The sequence below is a fragment of the Amphiprion ocellaris genome, chromosome 2, assembly GCF_022539595.1.
Source record: "Amphiprion ocellaris isolate individual 3 ecotype Okinawa chromosome 2, ASM2253959v1, whole genome shotgun sequence".
Classification (NCBI taxonomy): Eukaryota; Metazoa; Chordata; class Actinopteri; family Pomacentridae; genus Amphiprion; species Amphiprion ocellaris.
The window spans coordinates 29,529,991-29,551,712 of NC_072767.1; the positions used below are offsets into that span (position 1 = coordinate 29,529,991).

The following is a 21,722-nucleotide window of genomic DNA, read 5'->3' on the forward strand; positions in this document are numbered from 1 at the left end:
TGCAATAAAAACAGTTGGAGTAATTGAACTGCTCATAATAACAAGAGCAAGGATGGCATGCACAGGCAAAAATGGAATAGTTTTTTTTTTTTTTTTTTTTTTAAACTGCACTGTGTTAAAACAAAGAAAATAATGGAGCAGCACTCTACATGAGTTACTGGCCAGTCTTCTGAGCGGGCGACAGATACAACTGCTTATAACATATAAAGTAAATGTTATTGTTGCATGCCTCCTTACCTTTATCCCTTGCCGTTTATTTATCTGCACTAAAGGTCAACAGATATAGTTGCTTCAAGCACAATAACCCAACGCTTTAGATTGAAGTTTCTGAGAGTTAGTACTTGGTGGACACCCAAAAATTGAAAAACCTCTGAAGCGGCATTCAGACACTAAAACAATAAATAAAAAAAATAATAGAATGAAAATATCACAACCACAGCTAAAATTGACAAGTTTGTTACTGTTATTACATGGTGAATTTTAAACACTCTCTAGAATAACACATGAAAGCATTTCTGATCAGACATCCTCAATGGCAGATGGCCTCACTTGTCTGTATGTCTGCCTTCTAAACGTGTTAAAAATCATAGTTGTAAAACTAATAATGTTCTTTGATCTGACAATGTCAAGTTAAAGTTTGGTCAGGCTTGGCCACAAAATGAATTGGCTATGGTCAGTGACAATTACAAGGTCACGGTCATGATTAAAAGACAGCAATGCTGAATGCCAGTAGGTGAAGTCCAACATTTGCTGACCCATCCATCCACCCCGACCTTCTCCCACTTTGTGCTGATACAACATAATCACTCTATGGCCGTCTTCTCCACAGCAGAGATAATCCTTTATATGGCCACTAAGGGACTATTTCAAGACTGTAGCAGTTCAGCCCTCCTGAATATCCACAGCTTTAACTTTGCCATTAAAGAAATAATTTCAGACAGCATGATATGACAAACAATCTTTTTACATGATAGCGTCCTTCAGAATATCTGCCACCTTTGCCAAGAACTTCAGGAAGAGTCGGACAACATTTGATAAACAGCACCAACAACTTCACTAACGCTGCAGATCTGTGACTCATTATAATTTCCAATCTAGTGTGGACTTGGTTGTTTCATGATATCAGTTCTGTTGAAGGGATGTCGCGTGTCGGAACAGCAAATACATATTCACCCAGCCGAAAAGAACACATAGAATTTCATAAAAGTAACATAAATAAAGAGGGTCTCATGGATTTCCTTGCACTGTATGATGGTGTATGTCTTATTTTGAGAATGACTGAATACACTCATTTATTTACAGGTGATGTAAAATGTAGTGTCTAAGTGTGATTTGCCCCGTTGCCCTCCAAATTGGACCTCTATGTTTACTCTAATTGAACTACCTCAGGTTTTAAACTTTATTTTTATTTTTATTTTTTTCTGTTAAAAATTTTTTTCACCCTTGTATATATTGTAAATAAAGCTGCTGTAACAATGTAAATTTCCCCTGGAGTGGGGAGAAATAAAGAACTTTATCTTATCTTATCTTATCTTATCTTATTGTGCCAAACTGAAGTATTACTGAGTGAATGAAAGTAAAGACATTGTCAGGCCAAATGAAACATGAAAATGAAACCAAATACAAAATTAACTAGTTTCTTCCTCTCTTGCATTCCCAGTTTTGTTTTTTTTTTGTTTTTTTTTTTTATTTTAACCTAAAATTAAGTCTTTGGGTCATTTTCAGTCTGCTGCCAGTTATACAAAACTAGCCGACGCAAACTAAATAAAATAAAGACATGAGGAGGCCCACTGCTAAGAGTTACTAATATGGGTAGTGATAACGACCAGTCAGTGATTCAGTGTGTTAATTTCACATTAATTTTTATTCCAATTCATTAATAAACTTTTTCCCCCCTTTTATGCAGTGAAAACTCTAATATCTTCAGGTAGAAGTACTGCTCATCCATTATCTCAACATCATTCCCTCTTCTATTGGCCTTAAGGGATTTTTTTTTTTCACAGAATGTAAAGTTGATTCAGCTCTTGATCACTTCCTTGACATGGTTGTAATTGTCATGTCCCATGTTTGACTATGGCCTGCATTTCTCCATAATGTCCTTTTTGTGTACAAAGAGTGAATAGACTTCTATTATTCTGAGAGAAGTTGTCAAGACTGTTCTGTGTGCGTGTAGGGAACTCAAAGAGCAACTTCTATTTCAGATCATCAACCAATGTTGCTGCAATATGTGATATTAATAAAAGCACAATAAATTAGATTTATTACTGTGTGGAACATGACTTCTATACAATATAAAAACAAATAAGTTATGGTTGTATGGAGAAACACTGCTTTGGAAACACTTCCTGTGGATGTTTGAGCTGCAGTGGATAGGAGGCATTCAGGTCACATCTGTGACTTAACCAAGCGATGTTTGCTGGAAATTCCAGGTTATAAACTCTATGAGTCACCATGGAGTGTGACTGATACGTTGGCAGAGGTAGGCGGAGGCGAAAGGAGATCCATTAAGATGGAGCACACTGATACAAAAACAACAGCTCACACACACATTCCTGCAGTGAAGCGGTGACCTTAAAATATAGACTTTCTTCGTTTTGTTATTTTATTGATTTGTGTAACTTTTCTCTCTTTTTTTAAGTCAGGGCTTTTAACTCCAGAGTCAAAAATCTAATCCTTGCATATTATCAAAAATGAGCCTATGTGCATGGGCCTGTAAAATGATATTCAGAAATCATCTACTTTTAATTTTGTTGTCAAATGTTTCATTTTCCAATTATTTTCTTGACTGATAAATTCTTCAGTTAGAATATGAAAAAAGGATTCTTAAAAATGTTTTAAAGTTGAAGTTGATGTCTTCAAATTTCTCGTTTTATCTGAACAACACTCCAGAAATAAGTGATATTCAGTTTGCAGTTAAACAGCTCATTGTAGAAAGTGGAACAAATGAATGTGTGGTGTCTTTACTTGAAAAAAAAAAAAAAATCCCAATAATTAATAGTTAAATAAAGAAGCTGCTGATTATTTTTCTGTTGATTGGTTAATAGAATAATTGCTTGGTCTGAATCTAATCTTAGATGCCCATCTTTAGTGTAATTATAGACACATTGTGATGTGTCCTGCTACTGCACTCTGAATGACTGAAAGGAATCTCAACCAAGCTTGTAATTGGATTGTAGCAGGACATCTGTAGGACAGATGATAATATACTGCAGACTGCTTACTCACGCCTTGTTAATGGATTGATTTATTCTTTTAGGATGAACTCATCTGCTGACACGAACGGACATAAATAGAATCAATTATTGTTTCTTTCGTCGAAATGTTCACTGCTCTGTCCAGAAAGTGGTGGAGGTAGAGCAAAATAGTCTTGGAGGATCCTGAGTTGTTAGGTTTAATATGTAGAGATACAATTTTTATCTCCTTTTTAAAGAACATTACCACAGTGGAAGGGAACAGTGGTTTTCTCTAAACTTCCTGATATCTAATGGGTGTGCTATGAAATGAGATAAATGGCACAGTGAGGTATTGTTAAGCCTAAAGTCAGATTTTAATGTCATGAAGTTGACCCAGCTTCAGAGGAGGTCACGTTCAGAGTTTGGGATTTAAATCGGCTGTAAGAAGCGCCAGCCTTTTGCATTTTTCCTCTCCTTATCACATTCTCTCAGAGTAATGTAGACTTAGCTGAGGGACGATTATATCTCCAAACCTGTTGAGCCATATGGCATGTAGAAATGCCAGTACCTGTGCACTTACAGTAGTGCACACTGTATGCACTGTGTTGGTGATGCAAGAAATGCATTAATTTGTCCTAATACATTGTCCCTATTTTCTGCCAAGTTTAGATAGCACTTCTCTTACTGCAGCTAATAGAACACAGATTAGAAAACTGATTAATCTATTGGTATTTATCACAGAGAATATTCAATCAATAGCATTAATTTCACTTTGATTTGGCCCAAACCTAAAGTGATTTCCATGTCTCCTTCATTATGGGGCAATGTCAGACCTAAATGCACTTCTAGAGTTTCATGTTACAATGAATAAAGTTGAAAGTGTAACAGCTCTAATGTGCAGCTGTCATGATAGAAATAAGTAGCTGCAGTGAGAGTGCACTTAAATGAATGTATGAACTTACACGTTTAACAGTTTCAGCATTCCTCTCAGTGATTTTTCCTGTAATAATATATTTTTCTGTTCTTCACAACTCCCCATTATAACAGCCTGCTCATCTGGACTGAAGTATATGGTGCACTGCCAGCCCATCTTGTGCAGAGGATGAGTCATATGATGCATCAAAAAAACACCCTCTGTTATAGGTGAGCACTCAGAGGCTGATGAAGAAAACCTAGTTGACAAAAGATGTTGATGACCACTATTGTGGCACCCATCATTTCTCATTAGGGTTTTAGATTTTGTCAAATCATCAACACAAAGAAGGCCTGGCTATGTCAGACTTGCTTAGTAGTTAAGAAGCCCTCAGGTCTCCTTAACTTGCACCTCAGGGTGAAACCAGCCACCCTGTGATGGAAGCCCATGTTTGTATCCACAGTACAAACTAGACAAAACAAATGCCAATGTTTATTCAACTTTTATTAACCTGGAAGTCCTTAAAATCTCTCTTTCTACGGAGACCTGGACAATAGCAAGTGGTTTGAATTCAGATGAATAGAAAATCAAGAGCTTCTCCTTCAGGCACAGTCTCTCCTGTTTAACACCTGGATCATGGCAAACCCAGCATAAATCATACTGTCAGTCAGATGCGCTATACAGCGTAGTATACTGTTATACCCTAGACATGCACAAACCCTCCACTTTCACTTAGGGCTTTGGTGTTTGATGTTATGAAAGATAAAATATATATATATATTGCATTTGTGAAAGTTTTAGTGATAATGAGGCTTCAGCAGCAAACATGTCATACTATATTTTGTGTATTTACCTGTGTTGGGAGGCATGGCAAGAGGAATGCAGGAGTCTCCCTGCCCGGTGGATGGAGAAGAAAGCAATGTCTTTGCCAGCAAGGCAGAAATGGGCTGAACCAACAAAGATGTCAAACTTCCTCCAGCCTCTTTTGACCACCCACCTAGAAAGAAAAAAAAAAAAAAAGAGAGAGAATCAGTGAAAACCAAGGCGAAAAAAAGGAAAGCAGAAGAGTCAGAGTAAAAAGGACATCTTGAAGCTTATGTAACTAACAGTTTTCTTCTGATTCCCCCTTACAGCCGCTATATAATGCATGGAATTTCTCAAGGTTCTTCTTTTTCTTTTTCCTATGATAACATTTAATAACTTTCAACAGGAATAGAGACACAGCAGCTACTGTATGTATCTGTGAAACCATTTGGAGATAAAATGATTATAGCTGTCCTGTAAAAACAAATGTGGAGATAACATTAACAAATGCATATAATTGACCTTTATCGTAAGCGCAGCAAAATCTGAACATTGTATCTGTTGAAGCTGCTCCAATTCTGAAATTTGTTGTAGATGTTGACCCAACATTGGTTTAAAAAGTTATGTAAAATTACCTTTTCTGACGTGTATTTGAGAATCATATGAAAAATACGACTATGAGTTTATAGACGTCTGACCATACAATTCAGGAAATATTTATGAAGCTACAACAAGGGCTAATAAAGTCTGTAGTTTAGCAGCAGTCCCAACATAAATGGCATTCTGTCTTTTGGTTAATTTTTAAATCTGTCAAAGTTCTTGCACAGATGCCATGGTTAAAAAGTGTGTATACAAACTCCCAAAGTCACCGACTGACTTTATTGTTCACCTTTTATAAAAACTGTAGCCATTATATAAAGACGACAATAGAAGTACATGATAGTCTTCAATGGACAACCAATAGTCAACCCAACAGGATGTGAATGCAGAGATATTACTTCTACTTTCTGTACTCTTTCAACAGCATCCTATTTATCAAAACAGAAATGACATGAAAATAATAACAAAAACACAGTGGAGTCTGGCACACGACAAAGCTTAAGTTGTTTGGTTGAGTGTTGTTTATTTCGTCTCGCAGTTATCGCCATGGGCAGCAGGGTCTGATCCACCTGGCTGCATTCTTATCTCAGTGGTGTTACTTGGCTACCAGTGATATTGTTTGTCCTTCACAGGTTTCATCCATCCAGGACAAAGGTGTGTGCGTACATTCCCGAGCTCCTGTTATCTTCATTCCCATTGTTATGTCCGACTTGTTTGTGTCTTTCTTTCTTTAGTTTTTCTCCTCCGTCCCCTAAATCTGGTGAACTTGTGAGTAATAGAGATGAAGTTTGTACTACGTGAGCATTGCAAGAGACATTAGACTTGCCGCCATTAAATGAAAACAAAATTAATAAATACTCCAGATACATGCAAGTTCAGTTTATAGCATGACATTTCCACTTTACAGTAAATCTACTGGTTGGCTTTTGACACAATGATTCCCTCTGTTGTTAATGTTTTTAAAAGACATGTTTTAACATTAACAGGTAAAAACAGCTATTTTCTGTGCCCATGTGGTAAACTGACAGGAAATGGGTATTTGTGCAACATTTTCTGGTTACCACGGAAACAAATATGCAAGTCATCACAAGAGTGGGGATTATCCTGACAAAATTATTTCCCTTTCAGTCCATACAATTTTACATGAAGGCTTATTTATATGTGTCCAGTCAGTGTGAACACAAACAGCACTACAACTAAAAGACAATGTTTCAGTTCAACTGCAGGTGTGGAAACACTCTAAATTAGCTAGCACATAGCGTCGGGTCCCGCATGGACTGCAGGTGTCTCAAAGCACACATCACTGGTCTCATCGTCCTCAAACAGATGTGCCACTCACGGTGTAGCAGCAGCTTTACAAAAGATGTTTTATGGATATCACTTTGCTGTCTGGGATGCAGAGGAGCGCAACACGAGGACACAGCGCTCGAAATCTGGTAGACAGTAGAAAGTGCCAATACAAATAAATAGGAGAATTAATAGTTTGAAAGCATTTGTGTTGTTGGATTATTTCTGTTTAAAAGATCCCCTCCACTCAAAATGTTAACATGTCAGTATTGTATTTTTTATATGCTAAAAGATAAATCTTGAGTGAAATAAGCAGCCAGTGCCACATCTGAGCATTTCCAACTTCAAACTGCAGTGTACCGATGTCAGTCTCAAGAACACAGATGTAGATTTCCTGAGTTTTATGAATAGAAATAAATAAATTCTGTCATCTTGCAGAGTGGGGCTTTATGTATCATTATTGTTCTTCAGAATTGTTTTCTGGTTTCAACATGTATTACTGAAAAACTAAATTATTACAACCTGCCAGTGGATAGCATATAGTAGTTTTATAGTGTTTAAGTGGAGTGAGCCGATGTGCTTGAGCTATAATGAGTGGAGGGCAGTAAATGATAGGCAAGGATCTTATACGTGTGCACATTCTTGAGGAAGTGATAGTGTAAACTGACACCGAAGTAATTTGCAGAGCAGAAGTCATTATTTGCATTTAAAAAGACAAAAAAAAAAAAAAAACCAACTATTAAATATTTAACTCTGCCAGACAGACATTAGTCTTTGGGGATTTAATCAAAAACCACAGAGGGACTCTATCTCACACAGTTACATCATATCATAAAAAGTGAGAGAATTGTTTGAAATACAATGCTTTTTAAGAATGAAACATAAAATGCTGAATAAAAAATAATAAATCAGGCAAGGACGAACAGAATAAAAAGGCCTGGTATTTCAATTTCCCCACTTGCCTCCCCGACATGAACAAGCAGGAATTGTAACCCCAAAGTCTGATGTATGAGGCGGTTTTGTTTATTTTGTAGTATCATTTGCATATGACTTAGTCAAGGCCGACAACTTTTCAATGGCAGCCAAATAGCAAATGTATGGGCTCATCAGAAAAATGTCATACTGCCATAGTGCTACTTGCACTGTCGATGTTGTCGCACCTCCACAAAATTGGAGCCCAATCTCTTCACTTATCTCTTCACGTGGTAAAAACCGGGACTAATCATGTATGCAAGAGCGTACAGAAAAATTATCCAAAGGAGACCAATTACTATTCTCTCCCATAATTCTTACGGATGAGGTTTCGACAGTGAATCTTCAAACGGACTAAAGAGTTAAATGGCTCGAGAGATCTTAGATGTTTGCAGCTTCATCAACATATTATTCCTGAAGAAAGCAATCTAGACTTTCCTACACACACATTAACTGACAAACAGTTAATTGTACGTAGAGGTACACAAGAGATTATGCAGATGCATGCTCATACTTCCAATACACAGACACAGAGTCTGATTCTGCTGCATTTTAATATTCAGAATGTACATCATAATTATCATAAAGATGTTTTTGGTGTTCCTGTTGGCTTTAACCACCAAGTCAAACGCTTAAATTCTCTGCCCAAGACATCATTAAAGGACAATTAAATCTTCCCTTGTTGACGTCATATTGAAAAAAATGACATTTTCTTAGATTTGGTAGATGTGTTTCATTCCTTGTTATTATACTCCAGGCTTTTTTTTGTTACCATAGCAACTTTGCTACAGTTAAATACAGTTAATAAAGTTATTTTCATGTGATGCCAAAATGCTCATTCTGACTTTTTTTTTTTTTTTTTTACACCAACCTAAGTGTAATGATGATCCCATCAGAAAGTTGAGGAAAACATTGTATTACTGTTGACTCCTACGACTCAAATAACAATTTGTCTGTACTGTTCTGAAAATGCAGCACAAGTACAAAGAAAACTAACTCTGAAAACTGACAAAAATCTTTCCAACACGCTCTGTAAAAGGAACTGATAAATCATTTAAGGCCTCATTAGTTATATCCCCTGTTAAATCAAATCATCAATGTGAGTATCTGTTACAGGAAGTTAAATCCAGATTGTGAGGCTTCTAGTTCTTGTATGGACTCATGGGGTTTGTTCGGTGTAGAAACTGAAAGGCGGTTTCCATGCCAGAACCAGCACATGGACAAACTAACCAATCGAAGCGAGATGTTTTAATAGGCTGAGAAATGCATCACTACAAATCATATTATACTTGTCTGTACTGCAATAATGTGATGCATTCTGCAATATCATAACATTTACCAATTAGTTACAGTTACTGCTTTTATTTTGATTCAAAAACATACACACTAAAAACTTGTTATATCAGAGTTGACAAGAAACTTAGAAAACTAAATCCCTCTCTCACCAACACTGTAATTTATAGTACCATAATGTAACTCACAACACTATTACTGCACTGCCCCAATGTTTCCAGGACATCTGTTTAATATAATCTCATTAGGGAATAATGAAAATGCTAATTTAAAAAATAAAGTGTTCTTATACGTTTCTTGCCCTTTGTCATAGTTAAACTACAATTTGTTTGCAAACAAATGAGATTTGCAATCAGCCATAACTGGCAGTCATAACTCATTACAAAGGCATGCTTCCTGCTTCCTAATATCCGATTTCCTAAGCCACTTGCATCTTGTATACCCCATTAACTTAAGCATATTGTTACTTCTCTGCTTCTCTTGCAGCTTGATCCATACTTTGTCCAAGTTTGTGAATAATCTATACTCTAACCTTAGCAGTGAGGACAAGTTCAGCAACCATTGAAAAATCCCTCGTGGTTTCTTTGAACCAAATTTAAAGTCAATAGCTTTCTGCGGCTGGTCCACGGAGTGTCACAGTAGCATTCCAGCTCCACAAGATGATTAATAATCCATGAACGACACGGGAGACAAGACAAGGGGGAGAGAGGGGGGAAGGACGAGGAGGTAAAGGGTGAAGAACATGCGAGGAAGGGGATGAGGCAAAAAGAGCAGACAAAGTGGGGGGTCAGGTGGCGGTTGGAGAAGAATGGAAAACGAGACGGGAAAGATGAGAGGATAGAGGACAGAAGGCAAAAAGTGAATAGCAGATCAAGAGAGAAGCTTGAGAGAAAATGTGCAGAGTGAAATGAGAGGAGAGAGGAGATGAGGAGACATGAGAGGTTGGAAGAAAGAAAGATCTAAAGCTGAAGTAAGGACATCAAGAGAAGAAGAGGAAGAACAGCAGTGAAACAAAAATGGAAAACGGTGTCGGAGAAATGCGACAGCAAGGCAATAAAAGAGGTTAATGCTGAACAAAATATAGATTTTTTTGAGCATCAACCAAGAAACAAATCGAGAAATAACCGAAATTGAAGCAGTTCTTGACTGACTTAGGACTATAGAGCAGATAATATAACATCATCTTAGCTCCTATTTTGGTTCCATCTTAAAGTTGGGTTAAGCACTTGGTTTTTTGACACAAAAAAATCCCCATCCTTTCAGCATATTCTAACCTAGGTGGTAACCCAACAGAAAAATAGACTTCTGCACCTCCTCTTGGCTCCACTTTCAGACTTTAGAAAATCTTTCCTGTGATGGAAGAATCTGGTCAATCACAGGTGTTTCCAGAAACAGAAATGGTTTAGTTCCTACTCGCTGTTTTACAAATGCAGATGGACGTGCACATCCATCCAAAAGGTATAAAGGCTGCAGAAATAATTGGCATTCAAGCACCGGCAGTAACACTATTACTAAGCTACTATATTGCAAAGCAACCCCACAAACAATAAGAATAACTTTCCAAAAAGAAAGAGTCTGACAAGAAACACTTTTAACTGGTGTCAATATTAGTGAAGAGTGCTCGTTGAAGTGAAGTAATGTTCAGTACAACTATGTTCTCAGCTTGCCGCTCTTCTCCGAGATAAGTAAGTTATTGATTTCATTGTCTTGTATGGTCTGCATATGTTGTAGTGGTTGGCTGGGTTGCATCAGTCGGTTTACCTGCAAGCTGGCGATGAGTGGTTATATTGAATGTTAGTCTCCTGCTAACTGCAGTGAAAGGCTCAGTACTGTGGACATTTCTATATCAAATTCACGTTTATGATCAACCTTATATTGCAATACCCATCTGGTGGTAAGCGCTTGGGACAGAGAGGTAGGAGTTCAGAATTTTTCCAAATCTGAAGGCTTTGTTCTTTTAAAGATTTGAATTCCAGATTTATATATACGATAACTTACAGGATGTCTTATATTTGTTTCCACACGTAGGCCGGACTCCTACTACAGATGCTTCAGGCTAATTTATCCTCATTTCATGTCTTTCTGACAATTTACTAGTCAAAATCAGGATGGGTATAATAATCACGAAGTGCTACAAAACCTTAAACATTCCTGGCCCGTGAGGCTAATGTTAGCTACAGGTTTTAAAACTGATAATTAAAATCTAACCTCCAGTTCTCACTGCAGTATAAAGATCCTGTACTGACCACATCTCCCCAGCCATTTTCTCATTCAGAATCATTAATCCTACTGCTTTTGTTACAACAAAGCATTGCTGGCATTACAGCAAGTTGCACCACAGTCTCAATTCTGTTTACACTTAATCCCCCACGAGATCTAGTGAGGTGGTGCTCTGCTCCCTGACTGCTCCCTCTGGCTGGATAATCTCAAAAACATCCTGTAGTGTGTGATGTGCCATTATTTTCCAATCTTGTATTGCATGCATGTCTGAGATTGGAGAGAAGAATATCTGTGAAGTTTCGCCTTATGTGTGCGATGCAGGCCGATTTCAAAATCTATTGGGATTTTCAACCTCCCGTAGTGAGAGCCCGGCTTTATCCTGCCAAACTGGCAGGTGCCTAAATGTTAACTCAGAGACAGACTACGGTTCTAGTCACACCAGCTTTTACTGTAGCATCCAGTTTGGAGGAGCCTCAGCTCTGGAAGAACCTGTTCTACAATAGAAAACCTGTTTGCACATAATGAGATGCAGCAGGCAATTGTATGCGCCCCAATGGTGGGACCTTACTGTTGTTTTATGAACTGAATGAACTTGCAGTTAGTTTGCTTGTGAGCTCAGAGAGCTTAGTTCTTCGTTTTTTGTAACACTATTGAATGCAGTGATGCACAATGCTGAGCACCTGAGAGGTACTCAAAGTGCTCTACAGTGTTTCTCATTCACCCATACACACACACACACACACACACACACACACACACACACACACACACACCCACACACACACAGACACACACACACACACACCCACACACACACACACACACACACACACACACACACACACACACACACACACACACACACACACACACACACACACACACACACACACACACACACACACACACACACACACACACACACACACACACACACACACAGTCATCAAAGCAGGTTTGGGTTCAGTGTCTTGCCTAAAAACACTTCATTATGTTGAAGGACCAAGTATCTAGGGGATGTTCCTCTGATTAGTGGATGACCTGCTTTAACACCTGAACCACAGCGAATGCTTGAGCAGTATGTATGTGAACTGTAACATGAAGAATATGAACTATTGTTGTAAACATTAATTATTCCTCATATATTTTTCCATATGCTCCTTTAAAAAAAAAAAAAAAGATTCATTCAGCAATTAAGGAGATTCTAAGAAGCCTCCTTCAGTCTCTCGTGCCATGGGGATTTCTGATTCTTGTCTCTGGGTAATCAATGTTCTTTTTTAAACCACTTCAAATTCTTCCTGTTGATTTAAGATGTGACTGAAATAATATGTAAAACAAACAAAGGAAGAGCGAGTTTTACTCTTCATTACATCCTTGCCTTTAGTTTCAATAACTGATGTCTTGGAAACACTGAATACCAAAGAACGATGAGAATCTTAAGTACCGTATTTTCGCGACCATAAGGCGCACTTAAAAGTCTTAAATTTTCTCCAAAAGGGATGGAGCGCCTTATAATGTGGTGCGCCTTATGTGTGCACCGAGTTCCAACATCTGTAAATGTTACTGTATGACTTTGATGAGCTCCGCTTGACTGACTGACAGCATTTCCTGCCGACATGCTGCTTATATAGAGAAAAGGCGGACGTGACAGAGGACAGCATGAGAACGTTAAAGGGGGAAGTGTGGGCGTGAAAGAAGACGCTAAAGGCACGCCCCCAGTTGGTATATAGTGCCGGTATTTGCATTATGCAAAACAACATCGGTTTGGCGTCACCGTCCCTGTTGATCTGTGACTCCATGCGCGTCCATCTCACAGCCGCTGTGAAAAACCAAGTGCAGCAAATGAACTCGGAGCTTGCTATCATTCCGGGAGGCTTGACGAAGGAACTCCAACCGCTGGACATCGGTGTAAACAGGGCGTTCAAAGTGAAGTTGCGAACGGCATGGGAGCGATGGATGACAGATGGCGAACACAGTTTTACTAAGACTGGGAGGCAGCGCCGGGCGAGTTACGCCACAATTTGTGAATGGATTGCGGATGCTTGGGCTAACGTGTCTGCTTGCACTGTTGTTCGAGCTTTCGCAAAAGCCGGCATCATTTATGAGGAGCCGCACGGCAACGAGACTGACTCTGACAATGACGAGCGGGAACCTGGCGTGTTCCATGGAGAACTAGCCCAGCTGTTCATTTCAGATACAGAAGATGAGGACTTTGATGGATTTGTGAATGAGGATTGATCAAAAAACAACGTGAAAACATTGCTAGATACTTCAATAAAGTACAACTGAACTCAGTTTTGCTTCCGCTGCCTTTTTTAAAACACACGCTAGCATGCATGTTTTAAGCTAGTACAGGTATGTTTTACCTGCACGCGCTCTATAATCCGGTGCGTCTTGTATGTGTTAAATACAGAAATAGCACCCGGAACTGAGACTGCGCCTTTTAATACGGTGCGCCTTATGTATGTGTTAAATACAGAAATAGTACCCGGAACTGAGACTGGGCCTTTTAATACGGTGCGCCTTATGGTCGCGAAAATACGGTACAATATTTCTCTGACACCATCAATACTGTGTTGATACTGAGCTGATCATTTGAAGAATGAGGTGGACCTTCAGAGCACTTTCTAATGAGATTCACACCACTTTATTACCAGATACTCCAGAACAATTGTGAATCCCTTCATTAACAGATGCTTGAGAATGATTGTCTTTGATGTTGAACTCTCATCTTCTCTGCACATAAAGCCTGCTTTTAGCAAACTTCTTACATGGAATTAATCACAATTTATGGCTTGAAGTAATTAAGAAGAGTGCAGACTTTGCACGTGCTTTCTGTTTATTGGCAAATACTGAGTGTGGGATGTCAATATTGTGAATGTTATCTCTAATGGCGGAAACTGACTAAGCTTATGCACCTCCGCCTCTTTTCTTTCTATCTTGTCCAACCAGCCAATGGAAACACAACATAATACCACTGTGAATGCCAAGTGAGAATCTTCTGTAGCAGGGAAACATTTTTAAGGCTTTTTTTTTTTTTTTTTAAAGACATGAAGTGTTACACTTCAATCTCCATCTTTCTTCTTTCCCCACACACTGCTTTCTTGCTCTTACTGTTTTCTTTTTTTCCATGGAATTTAACCTTCTACAACCCTTCTTCTCTTCTCTTTTCTCCATCCTCTGAATGTTCAGTAAGGCGAGAACTCAACAAATCAATACCTGGACTGCGTTCACGCTCTGTAAATCAGTCTTTCCATTACTGGACACTGATATTAACTGATACCTGGATTGACAGACCGGCTCTATAGGGCAATGTTTCTTTGTGTGTGTGTGTATGTGTGTGTGTGTGTGTAGACCAGTGCAGGCCTCTGACATCTTGACATATTCACAGAGGCAAGACCAGCCGCTGCCTCCACGATGTGCGGGGCAGGCAGAAATCATCAAAGCACTTAGATGAAAAACTGTCAAGAAGTAAGTGTTTGAGGAACTGAGAGAAACCGCTTGATTTCCCAGCTGATGCCTGAGAATCATTGGCAATGTCCTGGATGATGCATTGTTAAGGGGCCACAGCACATTCTGTAACAAAACTGTTGTTATTCTAATGTTGCTGGTGTAATGTTAATCGATAAAAACAGTCCTAGTTGACCAAGATTTGAAAAAAAAAACTCAGGAGGTGGCGACATTCAACCAGTTATGAACAGATGTTAGCGTTTTCACAGCTGGGTATTAGATAATTATTACAGATAATTAATTGCAGATGTCAGGTGGGAAAGTCAGAGTGTGGGTTCATTCGAAGAGGATGAAGGACTTCCCTAAAGAGCATACATGGTTTCCATCAAGACAAATGGTCAAATGCAGGCAGGATACACAAATGTACACATTGACTTCTAACGTTTATGTGTCACCGTTATGTGACTGGGCTAACACTGTGGAGCTTAAAATGTCAGATGTCACTGCTGAGCTTTACAACTAACTCACTGCAACTGCAGCTTCAAAAACAGCTATGCCTAGACCCAATGGGCCGCTGTACTGGCAGAAACACTGCAATTGTTCATCAATCATTCATAGACCTCAAACATACCTTATGATTAGAACATGTAACTAGCACAACAATAGTCACTTAGCATGGCTAGTTGTCATGGATTAACGTACGTTTGATGCACTAGTAAGAGGTTTCAGTGTATGAGACTGTTTTAAAACACAGTACAGAATGTGTGCTCATGATAATAGAGGACTGTCACTCAGTGCAACAGTGTCTGTTTGTAAAAGCTTTATAGTAGAGAAAATTAAAATATTAGGCTTTATTAGGCTTACTTGTTTTGGTCTTTCACACCACATCGGCTAATAATCAGTCTGATTATTTAGCATTGTTAGGTTTAGACCTCAGATATGATTTTATAAACAGCTGGAACTTTATCAGTGGTTAAAAAAAAAGTATTTTTTTCTGGTCATTAGGTGTGTTAAAGTTGTTTTAAATCCTTTTCAAGGATTGAAGGGCCAAAGATGTGCTACTTTTTGATGAATCCAACAGCTTCTGCAGAGATAAACCTGCTTCATTCTCCATATCCAGACAATCAGCACAGACTCAGTCTCAGCAGTGGTGTTAAATATGACCCAGGATGTTGGAGCATGCATGTGTAAAACCAACTGAGGCAGCAATTACAAGGGTAGTTGGTTTCAGGGTATTTGAAAGTGTCTCCATGTTTGCAAGTGCAGTAAATTCCTTCCTTCTGATTTCATTTACAGGATATGAAGCATATTTACTCTGCTTTTGCATCTGTATGTTTGGTTTAGTTATTTTCCCACACAGGAGTTATTTCTGTGTCAAAGATTGCCAGCAAATACAATACTTACCAAATATATGACCATTACACCAACTTGGTTTGAGCAACAATAAGGCTGTTTGGCTCAGTTTTGGGAACATCTGTAACATGCAAAATTCTATTAAAAAAATAGATATCAACTTGAAGAACATGTTTAGTTTGTTTGTTTTTTAAACTAAAAGTCTGCCAGTGGAGTGGGGATATCTCACCTATCAGGCAACATTGTGTCAAATTACAACTTTTTCTTTTTCAAAATACTGGCACGCATTTAAATAAAGAACTTCAAAGAACAAGAAAAAAGCAAACTGGGCAGAAATGGAATTATTTCATCCCTCTGGCAGGATATTTCCTTGTTTTTTGAAGTTTAAGGCTTAATAATAGACTGACTGAGTGATGTATCATGGTGGATATTTTTGCAATGTATAATTAACACAAGTATCATTATCGAGTGACTAATAGCACAATGCTATAATCACACATTAATCTCAATGCCAACAAGTTTCAAGAACTTCAGTAATTGTGCTGTTCATCTGCGGTTCGCTCATTAACTCAATAATCCCTGGATTCTTCAGTCTGCAGTTTCAGTTATTCTATTGATATTATGACAAATAGTGCAAGACAGACGGCTAAACTAAAAGGGCTGCACACATATTGGCCTTGGAATAGAGATGTGCTATGGATTGATTGTATATTCTTCTGCAACCTCTTTCTCTAGTCCTAAATTGTTTTTCCATTACATTGTGATGGAAATTGTGTGCAAACATAATTGCCGGCTGGATTAAATTCAGAAGCAGCATTTTCTGAACTTTCACTCAAGTGCTATACGCATTTCAAGAAAACTATAAAAAATAAGAAAAAAATAAAGCATCACTATATTACTCTTAGAAAACATATCCGGTCACAATTAAGTTTCCTTAAAAATGCATTCGCTGTTGCAATTTCCTTGGATAAATGAAATTTCTAGGAGACAGGGTTGTCTTTTGGAACAAGTCGTTGCGACAAAAAAAGTGATGCAATGCTTTCTGCCTTGGTGAGTCAGACTGTGCCACAGCTGATACTTGTTTCAAGATGTAAACTGCTGGGACAAGCAATGTAACCAAGGGGCTTCTGCACTGTCACTAAGACAGCAGGAGTCCCCTCATATGGGAAAACAAACGCACATGCTCCTTTTATCCCCTTACTTTCTCCACACCGGCACCTACATATATTCTCAAATATTAAAAGAAATTCAATATTCTATTAACTCTAACAGTGCATACTTGTTTGTGCACAGTTCTGTACAGGATGGGGCTAAAAATCCCTCGAAACAGAAGTGCAGGACTGATCAGCAGATATTGCTGCACAAGGGGGTCACACCCAATACTGAAAGCAAAGATTCATACACATTTACCACTCCCAGATGTAATATTGGAGAATTTTCCTCACTGAATAAATTGCCAAGTGTAATATTTTTGTCTCATTCGTTAAATTAGATTCTCTTTATCTGCTTCCAGGACTTCTGGTGTTGTTGTTTGTTTCATATTTATGCAGAATATTTTAAAGGATTCTCAAATTTTCAAGCACTCCTGTAATTGTGTAGTACATAAATATACAAATTTTTGATGGCAAATTGTTCTTGTTCAGCCATTCATCCTGTAAATCATAAGACATTTCACAGGACAACTGAAATTGTGTGCTGCCTGCACTACATGCAACTAGCATAGCTTAAAAAAGAAGATGTTACCAATGTACAAACAAGTCTACAGTCCTGAATATCAGATAATGTTTCCCATTACATGTCAAACAATGCATCTAATACTATACCTGAAAGAGACAGGAAACAATATGGAGCCACAACACTTGGCTCAGTCATATTTCTAAGAGAAAATGACAGCAGAAGAAAACAGAAAATTTCAGATATGAAACAAAAGTGATGGCAGGAAGCAGCACAGTGATCAAAGCAGTAGAGAGCAATGCATTACGGCTAATAAGCACTGCAGGAGACACATCACTGTTAGACACTTTGCTAAGTGCACATCAGCAGACGGAAATGAAAAAGACAAGAAAAGGATGGAGATATAAGGGGAGAGATGGATCTTTAGGAGAGACCTGAACTAATTCAGCTTCTCTAAGACACAATGCAAAAATAAAATCAAGTCCTTTAATGATTAGAACAGAATTATTCATGTTTTCTGTTTCATCTGGTCTGTAGTAATTCATTGCTCTCTTGCCGGCACCTCTGACAGTTTGATGTCAGTGCAAAAATACCGTTTAAAGCTTTTGTCAAAATGTAATCACATGCAATAGGTTCTTCACTGTGTCGGTACTCAGCACAAAGTGGCTCAGTGTGGCATTTTCTCTGGTGTGTTATTCCACCATCTTCCACATTCCACATATAGACAGCCACCTCATGGCAGCCCCACTGTGGCCCAGCATTCAGCCTTCCTCAGAGTCAACTTTATCAAGCAAATGTCACCATAAAACTGTATTTGTGTTATTAGCACAAAGTGGCTGCAAGAGTGTCTCAGTAGTCTGTGATTATTCACCCAAACAGCAACCGTCCACATGTGCAAAGTGTGTTTCTGCCTCTTACTGAACTCAGCAGGAATTCCCTTTTACCCCTGGTTTCTTTCCTCTTTTTCTTGATATTTATGAAACTGGTTTATGTTCTGGGGAGAAGTTTAAATGTTGCTCAAGCTGAATCATTTCTTGCAGATGCCTTTGTGTCAGTTTGAGCCATGTAAAGTACATTTGAATGAGTGGCCACTTGTGTCCTCCCATGCATACTATATACAGTTCACTTACAGGTCTTTTGGAGTACCTCTGCTAGATTGATGTGATATGTATTACTGTCTATTGTGAACATAACATGTTATACAAGTACAATACAAACCTGATTAAGAAAATAACAAACAATGAGAAGGCAATCTACTTGCTCCACATTAAAGTTTACTTTTCATTTAGGAAAACAAAAAATTATAGCAGCTCATTCAATAGATCTGATTGACAGATATGTACTAAATAGAGTATCAAAAGCAATGTAATCCTTATATTTGCACTCAACTGTTGATTGTTGGACAAATTAACAGAATCTGCACAGCACAAGTATAAATGTATGCATTGAATGTAGTTGCATGCAATTATTGTTTGATTAGATTTTTTCTTCACTGAACTCCATTTCTCTCTTCAGCTTTTTCAAATTTCCATATTTCAAGCTGTGAGGCATTTTGTTCATGACTGGAGGCTTTGGAGGGGATATTATTATTATTGTTGTTGTTGTTGTTTGATTTCTTTAGCTTGCTAAAAGTCTTACCAGAGAGTAAAGGTTTTTGTTTTCCTCCAGAAGTCACTGTACCAACAGAGTCTAACTCAACTACACAAAATGGAATAAAACATTTATCAGTCAGAAACGAGGCAAAGAAAAGGAAAAAAAAATAATGATGGGACTCAGGCAATACTGTTAAAAAGAGGGCCAAGGTTAAGTGCTTTCATTACCTACCAAATGGCACTGAAATGGGTGATGAAGGGTAAAACAATGTTTTCAAAATTAAAAATTAAAGCTTTTATTACCCCCCCCCGCCCTTCAGAAAATTAAATCTAACAGAAGAAAACTGAATTTAAGTTCCAAGTCAAACTCAATAGGAACACCATATCTGATATCAAGTCATTATCCTGAAAGTCAAATTGAATCTTAGAGATTTAATATTTGAAATCATTTATTCAAGAAATCCATTTTCTTACCTTAGTATTCAAGAAGACTGTGACAAATTAAATTTGAATAATTGCTTGCACTGATCCCCTTCCATCCACACAACCTTCAAATAACTCCATCTTTTAAAGCTTAATGATCAGACCACTTTCATTCTTATGTGATCCTAACTTGTTTTGCCTCTGTGAGAAAAACAGGAGAGGAAGCTGTTTTGGAGGATTTTAATGAAACAAAACAGTGGTGAAGGGAACGGTTGCTTTGTCCTTTACAAGAACATGATCATTCTGTAGCAATCAGCTCCACAACAGCAGATATAATTATCCATGTTCATACCAGGCGATTTAATAAAAAGAACAATATAGCTTGGAACAAACAAGTTTTAAAAGGTTAACTATAGGTCACTGACAGACATTGATATTTTATCTTGTCAGAATGAAGTTTCCTTGAAATCTGATTCTTAGAAAAGTTTCCCATGTTCATGTTAAACACCTACTCAACAAACACAATATCACTTATATAATGAACTGCTATGACTCACAGCCAACCTGTACTCCCACCTTAATGTATAGTGGATATCAACTTTAAAAAAAAGCCACAAGGACCAAACTTATTACATGAAAAGTGTAAATATTGCCAACCCTAAGCTACAAAAAAAGAAAAAATGATATTTATTATACAGATAGATATATTAACTTGCCACATAACAACTTGTTCTTTGCTTAAGCACAAAAAAATGCATAAATGCACAAAAGTATATACTTACACTGCGACACTGTGACGTACAGCTTAGTCTGACTCATTGCATGTTGATTGTATTTATAAGGTATAAGGCTGCCATTATGCTAAATGGTCTGCACCTATATAATGCATTTTATCCTTGGCCCAGTCCCACAAAGTGCTTAACAATGTACTTCTCATTCGAACACTCAGACACACACTTTCAGACTAATTGCATGCAAGATGCATCAGGAATAACTTGAAGTTCAGTATCTTGCTCAAGGACACTGAAACATGGTGCGCCGAAGATCAAACTGTCAATCCTGTATTTGAAGGACAACTCCCTCTACTGCCTGTCAAATGGTTGTGTATTTCATGCAACATTCTCCTTAATTTTCTTTCACTATCTGCATGGTACCTTTTAAAAAATCTGGGCAGCAATCTATATTCTAATAACAGCGTAAGATGATGCAACATGGCAGGCTTGCTTGGTTCTTTTGGTGAAAGACCTACAAAGAACATGTATGCAAAATTTGCTGTCTAACAAGGATGCTTTTGCATGTTTGCTCCCAAGTTATGGAAACAAAAGTTTCATATTCCAACAATGTTCCATCATAACAAGTCCCCTGCCCCAACATAATTTTACAAAGGCACCATCTCTGCAACCGGGGCAGAGTGCCATACAAGATGACTGGTTTGAACAAGCTGAAGTGTTTTTTCCACCCTCTTTGGGAGAATGATGCTGAGTGTAGCCAGGCCATTGTCCAGTGTGGACACAGTGAAATGGAGATAGTTGTGGCTATGCAAGAGGGATGGAGGGAATGAAACGTGCTTTAAGGTGCCAATATGTGATGAACTGTTCTCTGAATTAAAAAAAAAAAAAAAACTTAAATCATGCACTGTTACCTTTGAAGTTGCTGATAGATGCAGGCTATAAAGCTTCATTCAGGCGTATTTCAAGAAGATAACAACAGCTGATTGTCGATTAATATATGAGTCTGTATCAAATACTCTGTTAAATCGATAGTACTCTTACTTTTTTGTAAAAACAACATGTGCATGCAGTTTATACTGACAGTTTTTGCATGCTAACAAGTTTCTTGCCAACATGTTTGGCATTGTATTGGTGATTCCAGGCGTATCCACAGCCAAATTAGACCATCTCTCGCTTTAAACTAGCCGAAGCCAACTAGTGCTTCTCAGTGGGCAGGCAACATTGTTGTTTTAATAGA

General features: G+C 38.0%; 1 protein-coding gene across 4 annotated transcripts in view; it reads right to left on the reverse strand.

Annotated features, from left to right (window-relative positions):
- LOC111562694 (inactive N-acetylated-alpha-linked acidic dipeptidase-like protein 2) overlaps nucleotides 1–21,722 on the reverse strand; it is a 520,178-nt gene that overhangs the window by 202,656 nt on the left and 295,800 nt on the right. For all 4 annotated transcript variants that reach the window (XM_055016278.1, XM_055016281.1, XM_055016283.1 and 1 more), the window contains one exon: nucleotides 4,940–5,083. In XM_055016278.1, the coding sequence (XP_054872253.1) occupies nucleotides 4,940–5,083 (144 nt within the window). The remainder of the gene's footprint in view (nucleotides 1–4,939; nucleotides 5,084–21,722) is intronic.